Source organism: Pteropus vampyrus, unplaced genomic scaffold (genome assembly GCF_000151845.1).
Source record: "Pteropus vampyrus isolate Shadow unplaced genomic scaffold, Pvam_2.0 Scaffold311, whole genome shotgun sequence".
Classification (NCBI taxonomy): domain Eukaryota; kingdom Metazoa; phylum Chordata; class Mammalia; order Chiroptera; family Pteropodidae; genus Pteropus; species Pteropus vampyrus.
In genome coordinates this window covers 1,686,860-1,705,483 of record NW_011889092.1, presented here as the reverse complement: position 1 = coordinate 1,705,483, position 18,624 = coordinate 1,686,860, and the positions used below count along the sequence as shown (strand labels likewise).

The 18,624-nt window shown below is 43.3% G+C and overlaps 1 protein-coding gene across 1 annotated transcript in view; it reads right to left on the bottom strand.

Moving 5' to 3' along the window:
• The window catches only part of CLPB (ClpB homolog, mitochondrial AAA ATPase chaperonin), a 133,564-nt gene extending 119,819 nt beyond the window's left edge, over positions 1 to 13,745 (bottom strand). The window contains exons 1-2 of the mRNA XM_011377410.2: positions 13,132 to 13,745; positions 9,558 to 9,609 (exon numbers count right to left, since the gene is read on the bottom strand). Coding sequence (XP_011375712.1) covers positions 9,558 to 9,609; positions 13,132 to 13,534 — 455 coding nt within the window. The 5' untranslated portion in view covers positions 13,535 to 13,745. The remainder of the gene's footprint in view (positions 1 to 9,557; positions 9,610 to 13,131) is intronic.
• Positions 13,746 to 18,624: the final 4,879 nt, after the last annotated feature.

Sequence of the window (18,624 nt, the reverse complement as noted above, 5' to 3'; positions counted from 1 at the left end):
TACTGTGGGGCTCTGGGGGACTGTAGCTTTGTGGCCTATATTGCCTTGGGATCAGTGCTCAAGAAGATCCTGGCACATACAGGCTGGAAGGCATTCTGACTGGTTCCTAATGTTTTTCTGCAAGCAGAATGGTTGCTGATCATTATATCAATCCCCTCCCAACCTCTGACTCAGCTAACACTGCTGTTTTAATAAAGACGAAGCCCCTTACTATGGTCTCTAATTTCCTGCTCCTTCTGCTTATTCTCTAGGATCCTGGCATCACCCTTTTTCAGTTCTTCACACTTGCCACTGTTCCTCCTTCCACAGGGTCTTTGTCAATAAAAATTCCTTCTGTCAAGAAAGCTCTTTTCATTTTCTTCACCTACATTAACTGCTCCACTTGTTCACTTCAGAACTCAAGCTTCCTTTGGGAAGCTTTCCCTGACAAGAGGAAATCTATTCGAGGCACTGATTCTCTACATCGCCCCTCTGAAGCATTTGTCAAAGGTGTAATTTCACATTTGCACAATTAATGTCTGACTACGCTTCAAACTCCATGAGGTGAGGCCCGTATGTATTTTTCACTTACCACTAATCCATTAGGACTTAGCACAGTGTCAGCACATAGTAGGCACTATTTGTTGAATGAATAAAACATTGAACCGATTCTGCATTTTTATTTTTCCTATTCACAGTTTTTTTATGACTATAAATAACTATTAACATCTGCCTCTTACCATTTACAAAACACATACAATATTCAGTAAGTATTTGTTAACGATTTACATGAGCAGCAATGAACAACAGAGCAATAGTATGCCACCTCCAAAACTCACTGTATAGTCAGAGCAAGAGACCAGGAAACAGATGATCCATTTCAATGGAAGGTGATAAGTGCTATCTCAGAGGAAGCGTAGGGTGCTATGGGAACCTGCAGGTACTTGAAGGGTTAGGGAAGGCTTCTTGGAAGATGTGACCCTGATGACCCAAAGGATGAGTAACTTTCCAGACAATAAGGTTCACCAGCCTGGAATACTCTCACAAGATTCTAGGAGGGTGGTCTGACAGATACATCAAATATACTTCACAGCCAAGGTCATTGAGGTAGTTAAGGGGCCACTAGCCCAAGGCCATATAGTCAAAGCTCAACCCCAGGGCTGGGCTCCCCTTCAGGGGCATGCCTCCTCCCTACAAGCCACCTGGTAGGCCCCGCTATTCTCTGCTCCTAGATTTGGCCAACCGTCTGACTCTGATGGGCTTCTGGGTAGTTGATGGGTTGCTTCCACAACTCACCTACTCATGAAGTTCAAAAAAAGATGCTACTACTACAAATGAACAGGACAAACAAACAGAGACTCATGGACATGAACTATAGACGAGTGGTTACCAGAGGGTAAAGGGTGGGGTGGGGGGAGGTAAAGGGGGTCAAATATGTGGTGACAGAAAGAAATCTATGGGAAGTGAACACACAGTGTAAATATATATATGTATGTATGTATGTATGTATGTATGTATGTATGTATGTGTGTGTGTGTATGCGCCTTACTGTTAAAGTGTATAGATGAAACTTATTGGATTTAGTTAACCAATGTCACCATAACAAACAAACAAACAAACAAACAAACAAATAAATAAATAAATAAGATGCTACTCTCATCTTTCCCAATTGCCTTCCATCATCAGGGAGCAAGCGAGCAGGGACTTAACCAGTCACACACCCCAGAAAAGGTGCCAGGCCCTGGGCCACCCTGCAGAACTAACGGTCTGGTGAAGGCACACTTGAACAAGCCCTGGCGTTTCAGTGAGTAATCTCAATCCTTTGGAAGGATCTTAACTCAGAACTGTATTTCAGAGTTCTCAGTGGGAAACCCATTAACAAGATTTGGGAACTAAGAATCAAAAAAGGAGGTTCTATGACTTAAACGTCAAAGAGCTAGTCAATGACTTTGTGAGAAGAGGAACCCAGATCTTCTAATCCTAAAAATCTTGTATTCTTTCTGTAATATTATGCTGCCTTCCAACATCCCAGCATTTGAAAAACCTGTGTGGGTTACACCTTAGCATTCAAAAACTGGTGTGATAATCTTAGGGAATTCTCAAGACAAGTGTCAAATTATAAAAGTGATGCCAGTTAGGCCTTGACATTTGGTCTAGGATAAAAATTTGTTTAAGTCACAAAGACATTTACATATTTACTGGTTAAAAGAGCTGAATGTTTTGGCTGCTCTGATGTCATCATTAATATCTTCCCACTCAGCCAAAATGATACAACAATCGATAAACAGACAGCCCCGAGACAGCCAAATGTATTTACCAGCCAAGGTTTTTGTTAATTAGATAAAAGCCCTGGATCAATGTGCAGAACATTTACCTATGCTGTAGCTAAGCACATTCTGGACACCTTAATCCTAGCACATGGACAGCAAGTGCCTCAAGCCCCAAGCTAGGGCATCTGGAAACAACAACCAACCCAAGCCATCAAAGCAAATCTAAAATAAATGTGTTTAGCTCTCAACAAAACCCAACCTTTTCTTCTTCCTTGAACTGCAAACTAAACCAAACCTTTTCCAAAGGCATCTAGTAAACAAGTTTGGGCTGATATGAAGTCCTTTATTTTCTAAAACTATCAAACCAGAAATCTAAACACTCTCTAAACTGATGGAGATTTTGAGAGGCAGCATGGTACGTATAGTAGGAAGAGTCAAAAAGATCCACACATTCACCTGCCCAGTTGACATCTCCACTTGAATATCTCACTGACATGTTAAATTCAGCATGTTCAAAACTAAACTCATAATCTTCTTCCCCCTACTCAGTCCTCCTCCAGTATCTTCATCTCAGTGAATGGCAATAGCAACTAGACAGCTGATAAAACGGGAAAACTGAAATCCATTCTTAACATCTTCTTCCTAGTCAACCATATTCAATTCTACTCATTCAGTCAACATTCACTTACTGAGGCACTGATAGTGTTCTATCCATCACCAAGTCCTGTCTAGCTTACTTCCTCCATCTCTGCTACTGACTTCTTAGTCTAAGTCACCATCTGCTGTCATCCTCTCTTCTGAACTACTCCAGTCATTTTCAACCAGTCTTCCTGCATCCACATGGCTATCTTTTCTCCACAAAGCACCACAGTGATTTTTTCTAAATTACAGCTCTAGATCATATCACCACCTCCCCCCACTCTCTCTCTCCTCTCTCTCCTCTCTCTCCCTCTCTCTCTCTCTCTCTCTCACACACACACACACACACACAGGCTTAAAATTCTTCAGTGGCTGCCCGATGTTCTTAGTAAAAATGAAAATCATTAACATAGCCTACAGAACCAGTGATATGATATGGTCCTTGCTCAACTCTCCAACTTCATTTCATACCACTCTCCCTCTTGCTCTCCAGAGTCCAGTCATATTGGCCTTCTTTCAATTCCTCGATTTCATCACATCTTTTCTTGACTTTGAGACTTCCACCTACCGTTCCCACTAACTGAACATTCTTCCACCTTTCTCTTCATCCTTCAGAGTCCACTCCATTTTCAAGTACTTAGATGCTTTCCCTTACTGATACATACCCCTATCACTCCCCCTCTTATACTCAAGATTAGATTCGCAAGTGTCTTGTACTTCACTTTTTAAAAGTTTTACTAAGATATAATTTACACACCATACAATCCATCCATTGAAAGAGTATGACTCGGTTTTAGAATACACAAAGTTGTGCAACCCTGACCACTAACTCCAGGACATTTCATCATCCCCAAAAGAAACTGTGGACCCATTAGCAGTTCCTCCCAACTCCAACCTTTCTAATCCTTATCAATCACTAATCCACTCTGTCTCTATGGTTTATCTATCTTGATATTTTATATAAATCGAATCATACAATGTGTGGTCTTCTGTGTCTGGCTTTTCATTCAGCATAATGCTTTCAAGGTTCATTCATGTTATAGCATATATCAATACTTCATTCCTTTGTATTGATGAATAATATTCCACTGAATAGCTATATCATATTATTTATCCATTCATCAGTTAATGGACTTTGAGGCTGTTTCCCTCTTTGGGCTACTATGAATAATGCTGCTATGAACATTCATGGTCAAGTAAATTTATGTACATGTTTTCATTTCTCTGGAATATATACCTAGGAGACTTGCTGGGTCATAAGGTAACTCTTAACATCTTGAGGGAAAGCCAACTGATTTCACACTCCCACCAGCAATATATGTGGGTTCCAATTTCTCTACATCCTCACTACCCTTGCTATTACCTCTTTTTGATTATAGCTATCCTAATGGGTGTAAAGTGGTATCTCATTGTGGTTTTGATTAGTATTTCCCTAATGACTAACGATGCTGAACATCTTTTCATGTGCTATTGGTCATCTGAATATCTCCTTTGAAGAAATGTCTATTCAGATCCTTTGACTATTTTTAAATTGGGTTATCTTTTTCATTGCTGAGTTTTAAGAATTCTTTATATATTCCAGATACAAATCTCTTATCAGATATGATTTCCAGATATTTTCTCCCATTCTATAGGAGAATCTTTTCACTTTCTTGAAAGTGTCCTTTGAACATAAAAGTTTTAAATTTTGAAAAAGTCCATTTATCTACTTTTTCCTTTGGTACTGTGTGCTTTTGGTGCCATCTCTAAGGAGGTCACTAAGATTTACTCATGTGTTTTTATCGTTTTAGCTCTTAACACGTAGGTCTCTGATCCATTCTGAGTTAGCTTTTGTGTATGGGTGAGGTAGAGCTCCAACTGTATTTTTTTCACATGGATATCCAGTTGTCCCAGCACCATTTGTTGAAAAACTGCATTCGTTTTGAAGTACATAGTTATAATGGCACAGTCATCTGGCTCCCAGTAAGACTGTAAGTGCCAAAAGGGCAGGGACTGTGCCAATCTTGTTCACTACTGTTCTCTCCAGCACTTGGTCCAATGCCTAACAATAAACACTCTACAATTCTGTGCATTATAGGTATTATCATCCTCCATGTTACTTAGGCTCATAGAAGTTAGGCAAAGTGTGCCTTGTTTTGCTGATTCTCAATTTTTGACTCATGTGCTCCCTCCTCACCTGGGAAGGGGATTAGTGAGCTCCTCCAAAGCAGGGACTGCTTCTCCTTCCTCACGGTGTAGCCACCAACACAAATTCAGCTCAAGGCTAGGCACAGAGGACAGGCTGCGCAGATGAGTGATTGTGAGACAAACGGACAATTCCCTCCATGACCTGGTCCCTACCTATCTTCAGTCCCTCTAGTCTCATAATGTAATCCAGAAACACTGAACAGTATGTAATTTCCCCCTCCCCACCACGCCCTAGGCTGTTTCTTACCTTGATGCTACCAATCATGCTATCTTTTTTGCCTGGAATGCCTTCTCCTTCTATTTGCTAAGTCCAACTGATATTTTAAGACTAATTAGGTGCCATGTCCTCTAGGACACTTTCTCTGGTCCCTCATGTTCTGGACTCCTGTCTCTCAGCACTGACCTTTCTGTGTTGCCACAGTCTTCCCCAGATTCCCTCAATGAGGGCAGGATTCATGCCTGGTCAGGTGGCCCCTGTGGCAAGCATAGAACCCAGCATTACAGGTGCTTAGTAAATTTTGTCAAATTTTTGACAAAAAATTGTCTGAAGTCCAGGTTTTATACCATCAGGCTTCCTTCATTAGAGAATGTTTGGGCTAATGAACAACTGAGTTAGGCACTCAACAGAGAGGCCCAGCTCCCTGCTGAGAGAAGGGAAGTGGGTAGGGGTGTTGTCTTTCACTCAAGTTTGTTCTGAAGGAAATGTGATCTCCACTGAGAGAACAGGCCTCACTTCTCCCAGCCCTGACAGCTCCTAGTGTGGCTCAGCCCGAGCCTGGACAGATGTGCCTCAGTCTGCCCTGTGCCCTCGTTTCAAGTGAATGGTTCCTGAGTCCAGAAGCCAGGCTAGGGTTTGGGCTGAGCCCAGGAGCAGGGCCACCTGCTTATGTTGCTGACAGGTGAGACAGGGGATCTTGGACCAGGTGTCCACTTCTGAAGAGCTGAACACACTAATAAGGTTTAAGTGCCCTGGGGGAGAAGGAAGGAAATAGTTGCCGCAGAGTGAGAAAGGAGGAGAGAAAGGGAAGAGGAAGGGACTCAGCTTCTCTCTGATACAGCTAGTGGGTGTACGGAAATATGACCCTGGACTGCCTACTTCGGGTTTGCTGAAAAGTCAGTAAAAAGCAACCTTCCCCAAGTTGTTGTGCTGGAGAACAGAGTAAGAGATGTAGGGTACCACACCTTGTCCCTGCCCTGAAGAGGCACACACTCTAAAGATTTAAGATGACGTCTTGCCCAAAGCCTCCTTGATATAAAGAACAATGTGTGGCGAGTGGCAGATCCTACTCTGCCCCTTTAGCCAGGTGGGCCCAAACCACACAGTTACCCAGCTCCACATAAAGCAAGTCAATGGTACCTACACGACAGGGCAGCTGTCCAGAGCTCTTGGCTTGATCTCATACTCTGTGGGGGTTCCTATCTGCTCCTGAATCGGTCAGCATATGAACCTTGCTGGTTTTTCTGTTCGTGGACTAAGTGCCTCCTCAGTCCTGATGTTCAGCCCCGCTTCTCTCACCTGACCTCCAACTTCGCTTCTAGATAAGGATTTCTCTCCTTCCGCAGGCTGGCATGGCCCTTCCTAGAGGACTCGCATATCCTTCCAGACCAGAAGGGAAGAGCAAGGCAAAGAAAGGGGAGATCACACCCAGCTGTGAGGAGTCAAAGAAGGCTTCATGAGAGATGCAGCACTTGAGTTGAGCCTGGAAGACTGGGAGGATTTAAGTGGAGGGTGAGAAGCAGAGGGTACAGAGGGCGGTCTGTGTAGAGGGCCCACGACCAGGATCCAGGACCTGCAGATTCCTGAGTGCCCTTAAAGAGAAGAATGAAGCACCTCCCCTCTGAGCAGAAGAGCCTCAGGCTGCTGCCCTTTGCTACCCAGTGCTCTCCCAAGGCTCTAGGACTGGGGAGGGTAGGAAGACATCAAGACAGAGACACACACAGCACAGAGCCCCAGAGAGGGCAGGGGAAAGAAGGGTAGTAGGCAATATCATTCACCAGGTCTGAATTTTATTTCAAATACTGATATCACTGACCATACTAATGATATACATGGTGATCCGACCATGTATAAACTATGCACAAGTTTATTTTAATTGAGAATGGGACTCTATCCTGCTATACGCAGGTCTGCTGGGCAGAGCTAAGGGCCCGGATATGCAAAGGAAGAAATTGAAGGTAGCGTGAAGCACCTATGTAGCATCTAGGGCATAGAAAGGCTGAATAAGGACCTGCTGTAGGAATTCGAGAAAGCTGCCTTCTTGTAAGAATGGTCAGACTTGCCCCACCTCTAGGCCTAGCTGTTAGTAAGAACTATAATTGGTAGATTACCTGTCTGTTTCCTTGAAACCAGAGCCTGGGTCACATACTCCTCCATCTCCAGTGCCTAGCGGAGGCCCACTCATTCATTCATAAACAGGAACTGTTTTTGGGTGAGAAGGAGGGAAAGGTGTACTTATCCAGGCCTTCATTACCTTGAATGTGTCTTACTGAAACAGCCTCTCAACAGATCTCCTTTTAGCCTTTCCCCAATTCAGTTCATCCTTCACCCTTCTGAATGACCCTAACAAGGCAATTTCCCTGCTCAAAACCCTCCTATGTCTTCCTTTAAGAATTCAAAACTCCTTATTGTGGGCATTCTAGAACCTGCATATTCCAGCTTCTCTCAAATCACTTATGTCTTTCCCCATACTCCGCAATTCTGTATAGCATCAACATGACACTGGGCCTAGCAGCCAGCCAACCAGCACCTTCTGCCCCCTACCTTTGCTCAGCTTGTTTCCTGCTCTTTGGCTCTGGGGGAAAGCAGTGGGGAGACTGCCATGCTGAAGGGTAGAGTCAGCTCCTCACTCATCTCTGACTCCCTCACAAGGGGTGAAGAGAGACTGAGTCATCACGACCAAGAGAGATAGGACAAGAGGAGGCAGGAAAAAAAGCAGTCTAGAAACGGGACATACATGAAAGGCCTCTACAGACCCACACAGACAAGAATGAATGTGGAAAGTCACACACACAATTCAATCCTCTCTATTCTTTGGGAAGGTATTTAACTGCTATTAGAAAAACACGTATTTGAAAGGGCTACAATAATCAACACATGGGAACTCAATGGAACAGGATAAACTCAGCCGGATAATGGAAATGGCTGCTCTGCAAATGCACTGCCTACACAGGAAAGCAGCAGCCTAGACCTTAGCAGTTACCAACAGGTGATTCCAGGGTCAGGAAAGGCCTGAGAAAAGGAGTCCCAGCCAGTCTCACCTCCTCACTCCCTTGTACTGCAGAAGGAAGCAAGGCTCATCTGTTTCTGGGGGGATGAAGATGCCATGCACAGCCTGCAGTTATGAATGGCTCTTATAACAACAAGCTGACATCTGTGCTTGGTTTTTAAGATGCATCATCGCATGTTTATTAAACTATTGCTCTATCATATTTATTAGGCTACGAAACAACTCCCAGCCCATACTTCCAAAAGTGGTTTATTAAAAACTAAGCCTTGAACATTAATACTCAAAAGCACCCTGGAGAATCAATAATAATGCTGCAGATAAAATGAAAAGGAATCAAAGCAGTAAGTCTTGGTGGGGGCTGTAGCTGCCTTTCAACATTTTCTTGTATGTTCAGGCAGCCGGAGTAGGGAAGAGCACCAAAGATGTGTGGGTGGCTGCAGGCCAGCCACCCCAAACACAAGACTTCTTGTCTAAAATGTGGACATGGTAGCAGGGAAGACGGAGTGTCCTATGGCCATCAAGTTCTATACAAAAAAACAAAAGGGGCCATGATTAGGCCCAATGCGGGCCACTAGTTTCACTGAGAATAAAACCTCTGCCCCTAACCAACAGTCCCATATTGATACCCTATACTGGCCCCAGTCTGAGCATCCATCCTGGACAGACTCTGCCCTGCCCCTGACACTAGGCTGAGTCCCAGGTTGCGTTCTGCCCCTGTTCAAGAACAAGCCTCAGATCTAACCAGCCAGCGGTCGCAAGGGGCCCAGCTGAGCCAAGGAGAATGGAGGAGTACAGTCAGCCCCTGGGCAGGAGCCCAGCATGTGTGCCCCAGCCCTACAGGCAGGCCTTTCTAGCCCCAGAAGACCCAGCAGAAAGGTCTCTTTCAGTTCCCTCCCAAATCCTCAAGCCTCTCCACAGGCGCCCACTTGTACTCCATCCGGACAATAAGCAGTAACACATATTTCCACAAAGAAAAAAGAACAAATTGGAAGATTCAGTGAAGAATCCACAGGATTTGGACAGGACTCCAAGCCATGCCCTGTGAAGAACAAAACAATGGAAGGATCCAGGGGTGTCTGGGGTCAGAAAGGAGACACGAGGCCCAGTGAGGGAGTCCAGGTGACTCTGTGACTACAGGGTTCAGTCCCCGGCTTAGTGTGAGGATTTTCTCCAAGGCAGTAATCACCAGAGAAAGGGGCTCACCCCACCTAGCCCCTCCTGTTGGGGAGAGCAAGGCCTCTCCCTGTTAACTCACCTGCTGACTTCTTGGACATTGTTGGCACGTGCAGCTTCCATCAGGGCTGCATCTGAAGAGAGAGGGGCACTGGTCATATCCCTGGCCAGGACCTACCCCTCAGGGCAGCTTAGAGGGCCCAGTAAGACAGCAGAAGTGGAAGCACTTCAGAAACATGGGCATTAACAAGGGAAAGGATGCCAAGCCACAGGCACACCTCGGAGATAGTGCGGGTTCAGGTCCAGACCACCACAGTAAAGCATGTCTTGCAATAAAGTGAACAGTTAGTTATCTTTTTGCTGGTGGAGGGTCTTGCCTTTAATTTGTTAAAACAAGCAAACAAGCCCCCCCCCCCCCGCACCTGTAAAGCACATAAAGTGCAATAAAACGAGGTATACCCGTAAGAGAAGGCTAATCATCCCCTGCCCACACGGTATCCACTGTTAACTTATCTTCCCCATCTTTCTATTACAGAGCCCAAAGTCTTAACTCCTCTCATCATGTAGGTGATCCCGGTAAAACGCTAGCATCATGCGTTGCTAATGGTAAATGCTCAGTGTGTGAATTCCTTCACTCTCCATTAGCTATAAAGCTCTGTATGATTTACATGACTATCACTGTTATTAGTCATTCCTCTATCTTGCCCCCACTTTCTTCACCAACTCGTTTCCAAGCCTTGTTTTGAATCCTGCTGCCACAGGTCACAAACCCAGAGGGAGAGAAAGGACAGAGAGGAGCAGGCAGGACTGTGTACTCTCACAGTAGAGAGAGTCATGACCAGGAGTCAGGTTTGACTCCAAAACACTCTGCCCCCTATTCACCGTGTGCTGTAATGGCCCCTTTCCCTCTCAATCCTAGCTTCTATGATGTAGTGGTAACAATCCTTGCCCTAACAGTCCATAAAAATGCTAAGGAGATGAAATGATGGTTGAAAAAATCTGCAAACTCCTTGATGCCAAGTCCAGTAAAGGGAGACCCAAAGCAGAGGGTTCCAGTCCCTTAGGAATTACCCAGCAGAAAAGCTAAGCCTGGCCTACCCTAGGCAGCCTACAGGCTGTTGGCACCACCTTGTGGCCACAAAGAAAAACTGCCTGATTCAGATACATCTCAAAAGGCAACAGCAGAAGCACTTTTTTTTTTTTCAAATAGTTAATACCAAATGCTCCTAGAGCACTCTGTGCCCAGCCTCGTTCTGAGCTCCACTGCTGAACACTGGACAGACTCATGCCCAGCCTTGCATCAGGGAGTTCTTAGTTCAGTCAAGAGACTCATCCAGGGAAACATGAGACTTTGGAGCAAGGTAGAAAGAGAGGATATGGAGATGGACCCTGAACTCCCATCCCAACTCTGCCACTTACTTGCTGTTATGACCTGGCCAACTCACCTAACCTCCTGAGCCTCTGTTTCCTTATCTATACAGTCGGGATAAGATTGCTACCTTACCAAGAATGTGCAAACCAGTTCTGTAGTTCAGACATTAGTGGCCCCACTCCACTTTCCAGCTAGGACCAGGTCTTTCCTGGTTATCTTCCTCTGACTGTTCTCCAAGCAACACCAAGGCAGCCCCCAGCTGGAAGGGGAACAAGCCTTCCTGAGAGATTGCTGTACCCACTATTCCCTCATTCAGAAAGAAATGGCTTCTACGAGGTCAGAGAGGGAGGGAGGAACGAGTTTAGAACCTGGGCCAACTGGCTCCTAAAGAATACAATTTCTACCACACTGCACTGACGGCCTGAGCTTACAACTCCAAGTCAGTAGACAGGGTAGCTAGCCAGTCAGAAGGGTTGGAAATGATCATGGTTTCAGTTATTATCTACTTTGGTAAACAGACTCTGGTCTCCTTGCTGGGGTTCGCATGCCAAAGAGTCCATTCCAGAGCCCCCAAGAACCTCTAAGGTAAGACCGTGGTCACCCCCAATCCATCTAAACATACCGGCTCAGGACATTCCCTCAGCTCATGAACTTTCCATGGCTCTTCAATAACCTACAGGAGAAATTCTAAACCCTCCTGTCTGACATCCAGGCCCCACTCCATCTGCTCTCGTCTCATCTTAGAGATCCCTGCTCTTCAACCAGACTGGTCACTCTGCTAGCTAGCCCTTGCACACATCATGCTGGCCTGTATATCCCATATCTTTGTTCACTGAAGCCTTTGCTCCTAAGTTCCCGACACTATGGTGGACAAACAATACGAAGGTATAAAGGAGCTGGTATCAACCTGAAGAAAAAGATAAGATGCATTCCCTGTCCTCATAGAAGTCATGAGAACTTTTCATCTCTTGCCTCATCCCTTAGAACTCAAGTTCAAATTTCCTATCTTCCAGGAGTCTCCAATATTCCAGATAGCTTTCCTGACCATGTAGGCCCTCCTATCCCCCAACTACACATAGAACACTCATCACACCCACAGGCCTAACTGCCTACACTGTCCCCTTAACTTTGTGTTTAGTTAGGAGTTTCAAAACTAGGCACACAGAGGGTATTTGAAACATGCTGAAAGTTACAGAATCATAGTATGCCTAAGCTAGAGTCTCTGTTTCAATATCTTCATTTTGTAGATGAGGAAAAGGAGGGCTAGTGAAGAGAAGAGTCCAAAGTCACAGTGGGAATTAGAGGTAGAACCAAAACAAGATCTCATTTGTCCTTACTCCCAGCCCAAGGCCCTTTCTTTACAGCTGCTGAATAAACAAATGTAAAAGCAGTACCCCTCTTGCTCCAAAGTCTCAGAGCTTGGGATGCATAGCATCTATGATCACCATGCCTCAGTTTCCCCCCCTGAGGAACAACGGAGAACCTGAATGGTTGGACTCATGTTGGCCAGAAGTCTGGCTCTTTGCCTACTCTCCCAGTCACTGCTCAGCTCCATGCACCCAGGTGAGATGCCAAAATGGGTCAGCCAGCCTCCATGGTTGCTTTGAGTCTCTACAGAGACAACTTCCTCGTCTTCCTTCTCCTGCCAACTGTCTCACACAGCAAGATCACCTCACCTGCACAGCAAAACCCAGGGAGTCTGATGGACAGACCCAGGATGCTGATCTCCATGAGGAGTCAAATAACAGCACTATAAAGGTAGTGAGAAATCATCCTTTACTGTATAAGTGGGGAAACGGAAGCCAGACAGTAAGGAGGGGTGAGCAGCAGCAAAGCCGGAATTGAAACCAAGTCTCTTTTTCCTGTCTTAGACCACCTTAGGGGAAAACTTCTTTAAGCCATCTAGCGGCTGCCCTTACAACACACCGCAGTTTCATAGAGATCTCTTAAAAGAGGAATTGGACCAAGCAGAATATTAAAGCATAAAAGGACCATGCTCTAATTTTAGATATTTAGTCCAATGCTCCCACTGTACAGATGGACAAAGTGATGCCCAAAGGGAGGCTGAACTATGATGAGAAATTATACAACTCAGAGGCACTGAGCTCTCCAACGCAAACCCTACCCCTGTGACCAGATGTTGTTTGGCTCCCTCCAGGACTCTGCTGTTCTAAATCTATAAGCAATTCCCACCCTCTAAAGATACAGAGTCAAGACACTCCTCCCGCCTCTGAAGCCTCTCCCACCTCTCCCTTCTTCAAACCCAGACTATCCCGATAATCACCCTTGTTGGACGGGCTCTTGCTGTAACAGTGAACGACCAGCGCAGTGGCAAGGGCCCACATGCCCAGTCCTGCCCTGTTGGGGACCCGGTTCCAGCTGTCCTGTCCCGGGAGTGTTTCTTCAGGGCAAGGAAGGCATCCCCATGCGGCAGCTGCGAGGCACTGGGTCTTGGTGAGTCCTCCCTGGCGCCACCTGGTGGTTGCCCCTCCTTGGGTGAGCAAGGCCAGCGGTGTTCCAGGGCGCCCCCCGATGGCCGCCCTCAGCCACTGCGGCTCCCCCAATCCCCCGGTGGTCACACTCCGGCCGGAGGGACCTCTGTGGCTCCGAAGCGATGGGGACCTAAGAAGCCGGAGGAGGAGCCGCGGCGCCAGCGCTGTTCTCCACAACACCAGGGATCCCAGCATCGTGACAGCTGCTTCGATAATCCCCTGGTGCCGGCCCCTGTGCTGGCCACGTCCAACATGGCTGCCGCGGCGCGTTCGAAGACGCCGCAAACGGGGTGGAATTACGCACTACCTCACGGGAGTGGTAGTCCACAGCCGTAGAGCTTTCCGCAGCTGGAGAACGAATAAACTACAATTCCCAGGAAGCTGTCAAAATCGTGTCACAATGACTGCCGATTTACAGGAGCGCGGGGCATGTTGGGAAACGGAGTTCGTGGGAGGCGTGGTCAGAAGGCAAATGTCAAGGTGGGGCGTGGCGATTAAGATGCGAATCACAGAGTTAAAACGCGCGACTCAGTTTCTGGGTAGTGTGTAAGTTAAACAGAGATCTCCTGCAGAGGGCTATTATAAAACGTATACTTACTTCTTGTAGTCTATATCTCTTTTAAGCCTAGGCCAGCTTTTCAAAAAGATGCCTAGGGTAATCAGTACACCTGAAATAGGAATTCCTTTTATTTTCCTACACAGACTTCCTTTTGGTTGAAAAACTGACTCCTGGTCTGGCTTTCTCACTTGTGTTATTTTCAAATGGCTTTCACGTGAGCTATTTTATCTTACCCTCGTGGCAACTGCGTGCGGGGAGCTGGGCAAAGACTATTATTTCCAACTTCAGGGAAGGGAATTGAGGTATGTAAGTATGTATAGATTGAGATATTTCATATATTACCCATTTCTGTCCCCTGAGAGGGTCTAGAAGCAAAGACACCCTAAACACTGAATAAAACTAGCACTCAGATCTAAACACCATTCTCCAATGAAAGAAACAAGTTCTCCTTGGAGAAATGGTTGTTTTCAAGACTGAAGCAGGGAAAATACAAGACAGAAATCGTGCTCTCTTTGGCAGCACATATACCAAGATGAGCCAGTAATATCTTGCATGCAGAAAAAGAAAGACTCAAAACCAGATGCAGGCTTGTCAAAGAACATAGAAACTAATGTGAAGGAGTTCCTAACGATCGAAGCTGGAACAATTAAGCAAAAAATAATGATAGTTATGGGGATTTTACCCATGAGGCCATACTGGCATAAATAACCAAGTAATCAAATGAATGAATAAATAAATAAATGTGGAAGGATTAGGGAAAGAGACAGCTCTTCCTGACAGTAAGACTTGAATTAATAAATGTAGAAGAAAGTAGAAAATAGAGATCACCATTAGGCAAATACCACAGTAATAAATATTTCAGACAAGATCCATAGATGTTGCTAAAATTAATGAGTAAAAGTTTGAGGACAAACAGGATTTGTACAGTCTCAAAGTATCTCCTGCAAGATACTTATCAACTACGAAAACTACAGTAAAGAAACCAGGTGGACATCAACTTAATCAAGTGATCAAGATAAATGTTACCAGTAATAAGAGATGTAGATGTCATGACTCCTTTAATCCAGGGGTCCCCAATCCCCAGGGTTCCAGACCAGTACCCAGCCATGGCCTGTTAGGACCTGGGCTGCACAGCAGGAGGTGAACCCCGTGTGAGTGAGCGAAGCCTCATATGTATTTGCAGGTGCTCTCCAGCGCTAGCATCACCACCTTGGCTTCACCTCAGATCATCGGGCTTTAGATTCTCATAGGAGCATCAGTCCCTGGTGCCAAAAAGGTTGAGGACTACTGCCTTAATCCATTCTTGTTAAACCTCATGAGTTAAAGGTCTTTTAAAATGTATTTAGCACTGTACCTAGTAGTTAATGCATAGGGTCTGAAGATATAGAATTTACTTTCTGTGGATCCTACTGATTACTGCCACACCACTATCTCCAAGCCCACTTTCCCACAGAGATGAACAAATTTTATTAGTAATACTAGCAGCTAAATTTTATTGTTTACTATTTTCCAGCCACTGTGCTGCATAACCTATCTGCATCTATTATTTATGTAAATGCTCAGATAATTTTCTCTCAGGTTTGCTGGGTGTGTTTTTTCATGTGATTTCTCTAGTCAATGAAGGCACAATACCCCAACAATATAGCATATGAACCACATCTGAGAAACCTTGGAGAAACTTATCTAAGCATTTTACACAAATAGAAGTTAGTAGCTACTGAATATTGAGTATTTATTCTGTCAGGCACTTTATATGAACAAATTCACTATGTTCCTACATTAACCTTATGAGTTAGATACTATTAGTATTCTCAGTTTTGTCTGACTCAGAGCCTAAACTCTTTTAGCCATAACACAGTTTGCTTTCCGGAAGAAGAGTGTGTGTGTGTGTGTGTGTGTGTGTGTGTGCACGTACACATGCATTTGTATTGTGTCTATGTGTGTGAAAATTCTGCATTATTTTTTCTCAAATACATTGCACATTTTCCTGTATAACAAATGGAAGATAGTGAATATAACTTAATCTTTTCCTGATTATCAAGGTTATTGCTATAGATTTTTTGTACAGATTTTTTGTACCATTTGTAAATGTGGAAATATTGCTCACTAACCCAAATCATACTCAGAAAATATTTTGCTAAATAAATCTCTTACATCACCTCCTTTTCTTGTCATCTATCTCTTTCCCATAGACTCAAAGTGTAGCATGTGGCCTCTGGACAGAGTAACATACCTACTTTTTACACTAAGAATAATAATTACATTTATGATAAATCTAACATTTTATGTAAGTGGGGAAAAGATTAATTATTTAGTAAATGGTGTTGGGACAACTGAGTAGCCAACTAGAAAAAAAAAGAATAATTGAATTTCTATTTACCCCTTCCACAAAATAAGTGTCTACTGAATAAAAAAAAAATTAAATGTGAAAAAAGAAATTATAAAAATGCTACAAGAAAACATAAAGTAATTTAAGAAAATAACTGGAGTAGGGAAGCTTTCTAGGTGTGACACAAAACTCAGAACCCAGAGAAAAGAAAAGATTGATTTGACTCTACAAAAAATAATTCTGATGGGAGAATAGCATAAACAGTGAAAAATACAATGACAATCTGGGAAAAAATACATTTGTATCACAGTGATGAAGGGCTAAATAATACTGAGAACTCCTATAAAATATGAGAAAGACCTACAATAAAAGGGACAAATATACAACAGCAATGATTCCATGCACAGTAGAGATCAGGTCTTCCAGGGGATGAATTAGAAAAGGAGGCCTTCCTGCAGTGTGCATGGCTAGGAGAATAGTGAGGCCAAATTTTGATTTCCATTTCCATGAACTGCACATCAAAACTTAGCAGCCCTGAACAAAAGACTTGACCAAAGAGCTTACGAGAAAAAAAATACAAATTTTACTTAAACATATGAAAATATGTTCAACTACACCCATGATAAGAAACATACAAATTAAAACTATACTGATCCATATCTTGCACCATATACAAAATGACCTCAAGATGGATTATAGACCTAAATATAAAAACTAAACTTTTAGAAGAAAACATAGAGATGATCTTTGTGACTCTGAGTAAGGCAAAGATTTCTTAGATACAACACCAAAAACATGACTATTAAAGAAAAATAGTCAAATTGCACTTTGTCAAAATTAAGAACTTTTGCCTCTCGAAAGCTGCTGTTAAGAGAATAGACAAGCCACTGAAGGGGTTACTCTGAGGTATTTTAAATAGAAGAAAAATCAAGAAATAGAACACTTGTATATAATCATTGATGTTATCTTAACACACACACATATGTATTAATATTTATGTGGTTATATATACTTAGGAATCTCTGGAAGGATAATAGAAATAGTTGCCCTTCTGGTGGACAAAATGGGGCTGAGAGATAAGGGGAAGAAGTAAAGAGGGAGGGAGGGTTTACTTTCCTCTGAATATATTTTTGAATTTTGTACCATGTATGCATATTACCTACTCAATTAAATCAACTAATATCTATTATTTCTATATTAAATTCACTTTAAATTAATTTCTGACATCAGATAGTAGAGTCCTTTTTATCACAGATCACCGCATTATTTTTTCTCATGCAGAAACATTGACATCTTGTGGACTTTTAAGATAATGCTGCTTTTTTTTTATGGCAACATTGGTTAATGAAATCCAGTAAGTTTCAGCCGTACACTTTAATAGTAAGGCATATATATATTTACACTTAGTGTTCACCTCCCATAGTTAGATTTCTTTCTGTCACCATATATTTGACCCTTTTACCCCATCTACCTCCCCCCTCCCCTCTGGTAATCACTACTCTATTGTCCATGTCCACGAGTCTCTGTTTGTCCCGTTCATTTGTTGCTTTTAGGTTTATATCCCACATATAAGTGATATCATGTGATTGTCAACTTTTTCTGTCTAGCTTATTTCGCTTAGCATGATTATTTCGAGGTCCATCCATGTTATCGCAGATGGCAGTATTTCATCTCTTCTTATTGGTGAATAATATTCCATTGTATATATGTACCACAGCTTCTTTAGCCAATCGTCTATTGTAGGACACTTCGGTTGCTTCCATGTCCTGGCCACCGTGAATAATGCTGCTATGAACATTGGTGTGCAAATATCTTTTTGGATGTGAGTTTTCAAGTCTTTGGGGTAAATACCCAGTAGAGGGATTGCTGGATCATATGGTAGATCAATTCTTAGTTTTTTGAAGAACCTCCATACTGTTTTCCATAGTGACTGTACCAATTTGCAGTCCCACCAGTAGTGTATGAGGGTTCCTTTTTCTCCACATCTTCTCCAAGATTTATTATTACTTGTCCTATTGATTATAGCTATTCTACCAGGTGTGAGATGGTATCTCCTTGTGGTTTTGATTTGCATTTTCCTAATAGCTAGCGATATTGAGTATCTTTTCATATATTTCTTGGCCATTTGTATGTCTTCTAAGGAAAAGTGTCTGTTCAGGTACTTCACCCATTTTTTGATTAGATTGTTTGTTTTTTCATTGTTGTTATTGAGTTGTATGAGTTCTTTGTATGTTTTGAATGATAATGCTATTTTAAAAAATTAATTTAATTTCTAATTTCAGTTGACATACAATATTATATTAGTTTCAGTTTACAACATAGTGATTAGACATTTATATACCTTACAAAGTGATCACCCTGATAACTCCAGTACCCATCTGACACCATACATAGGTA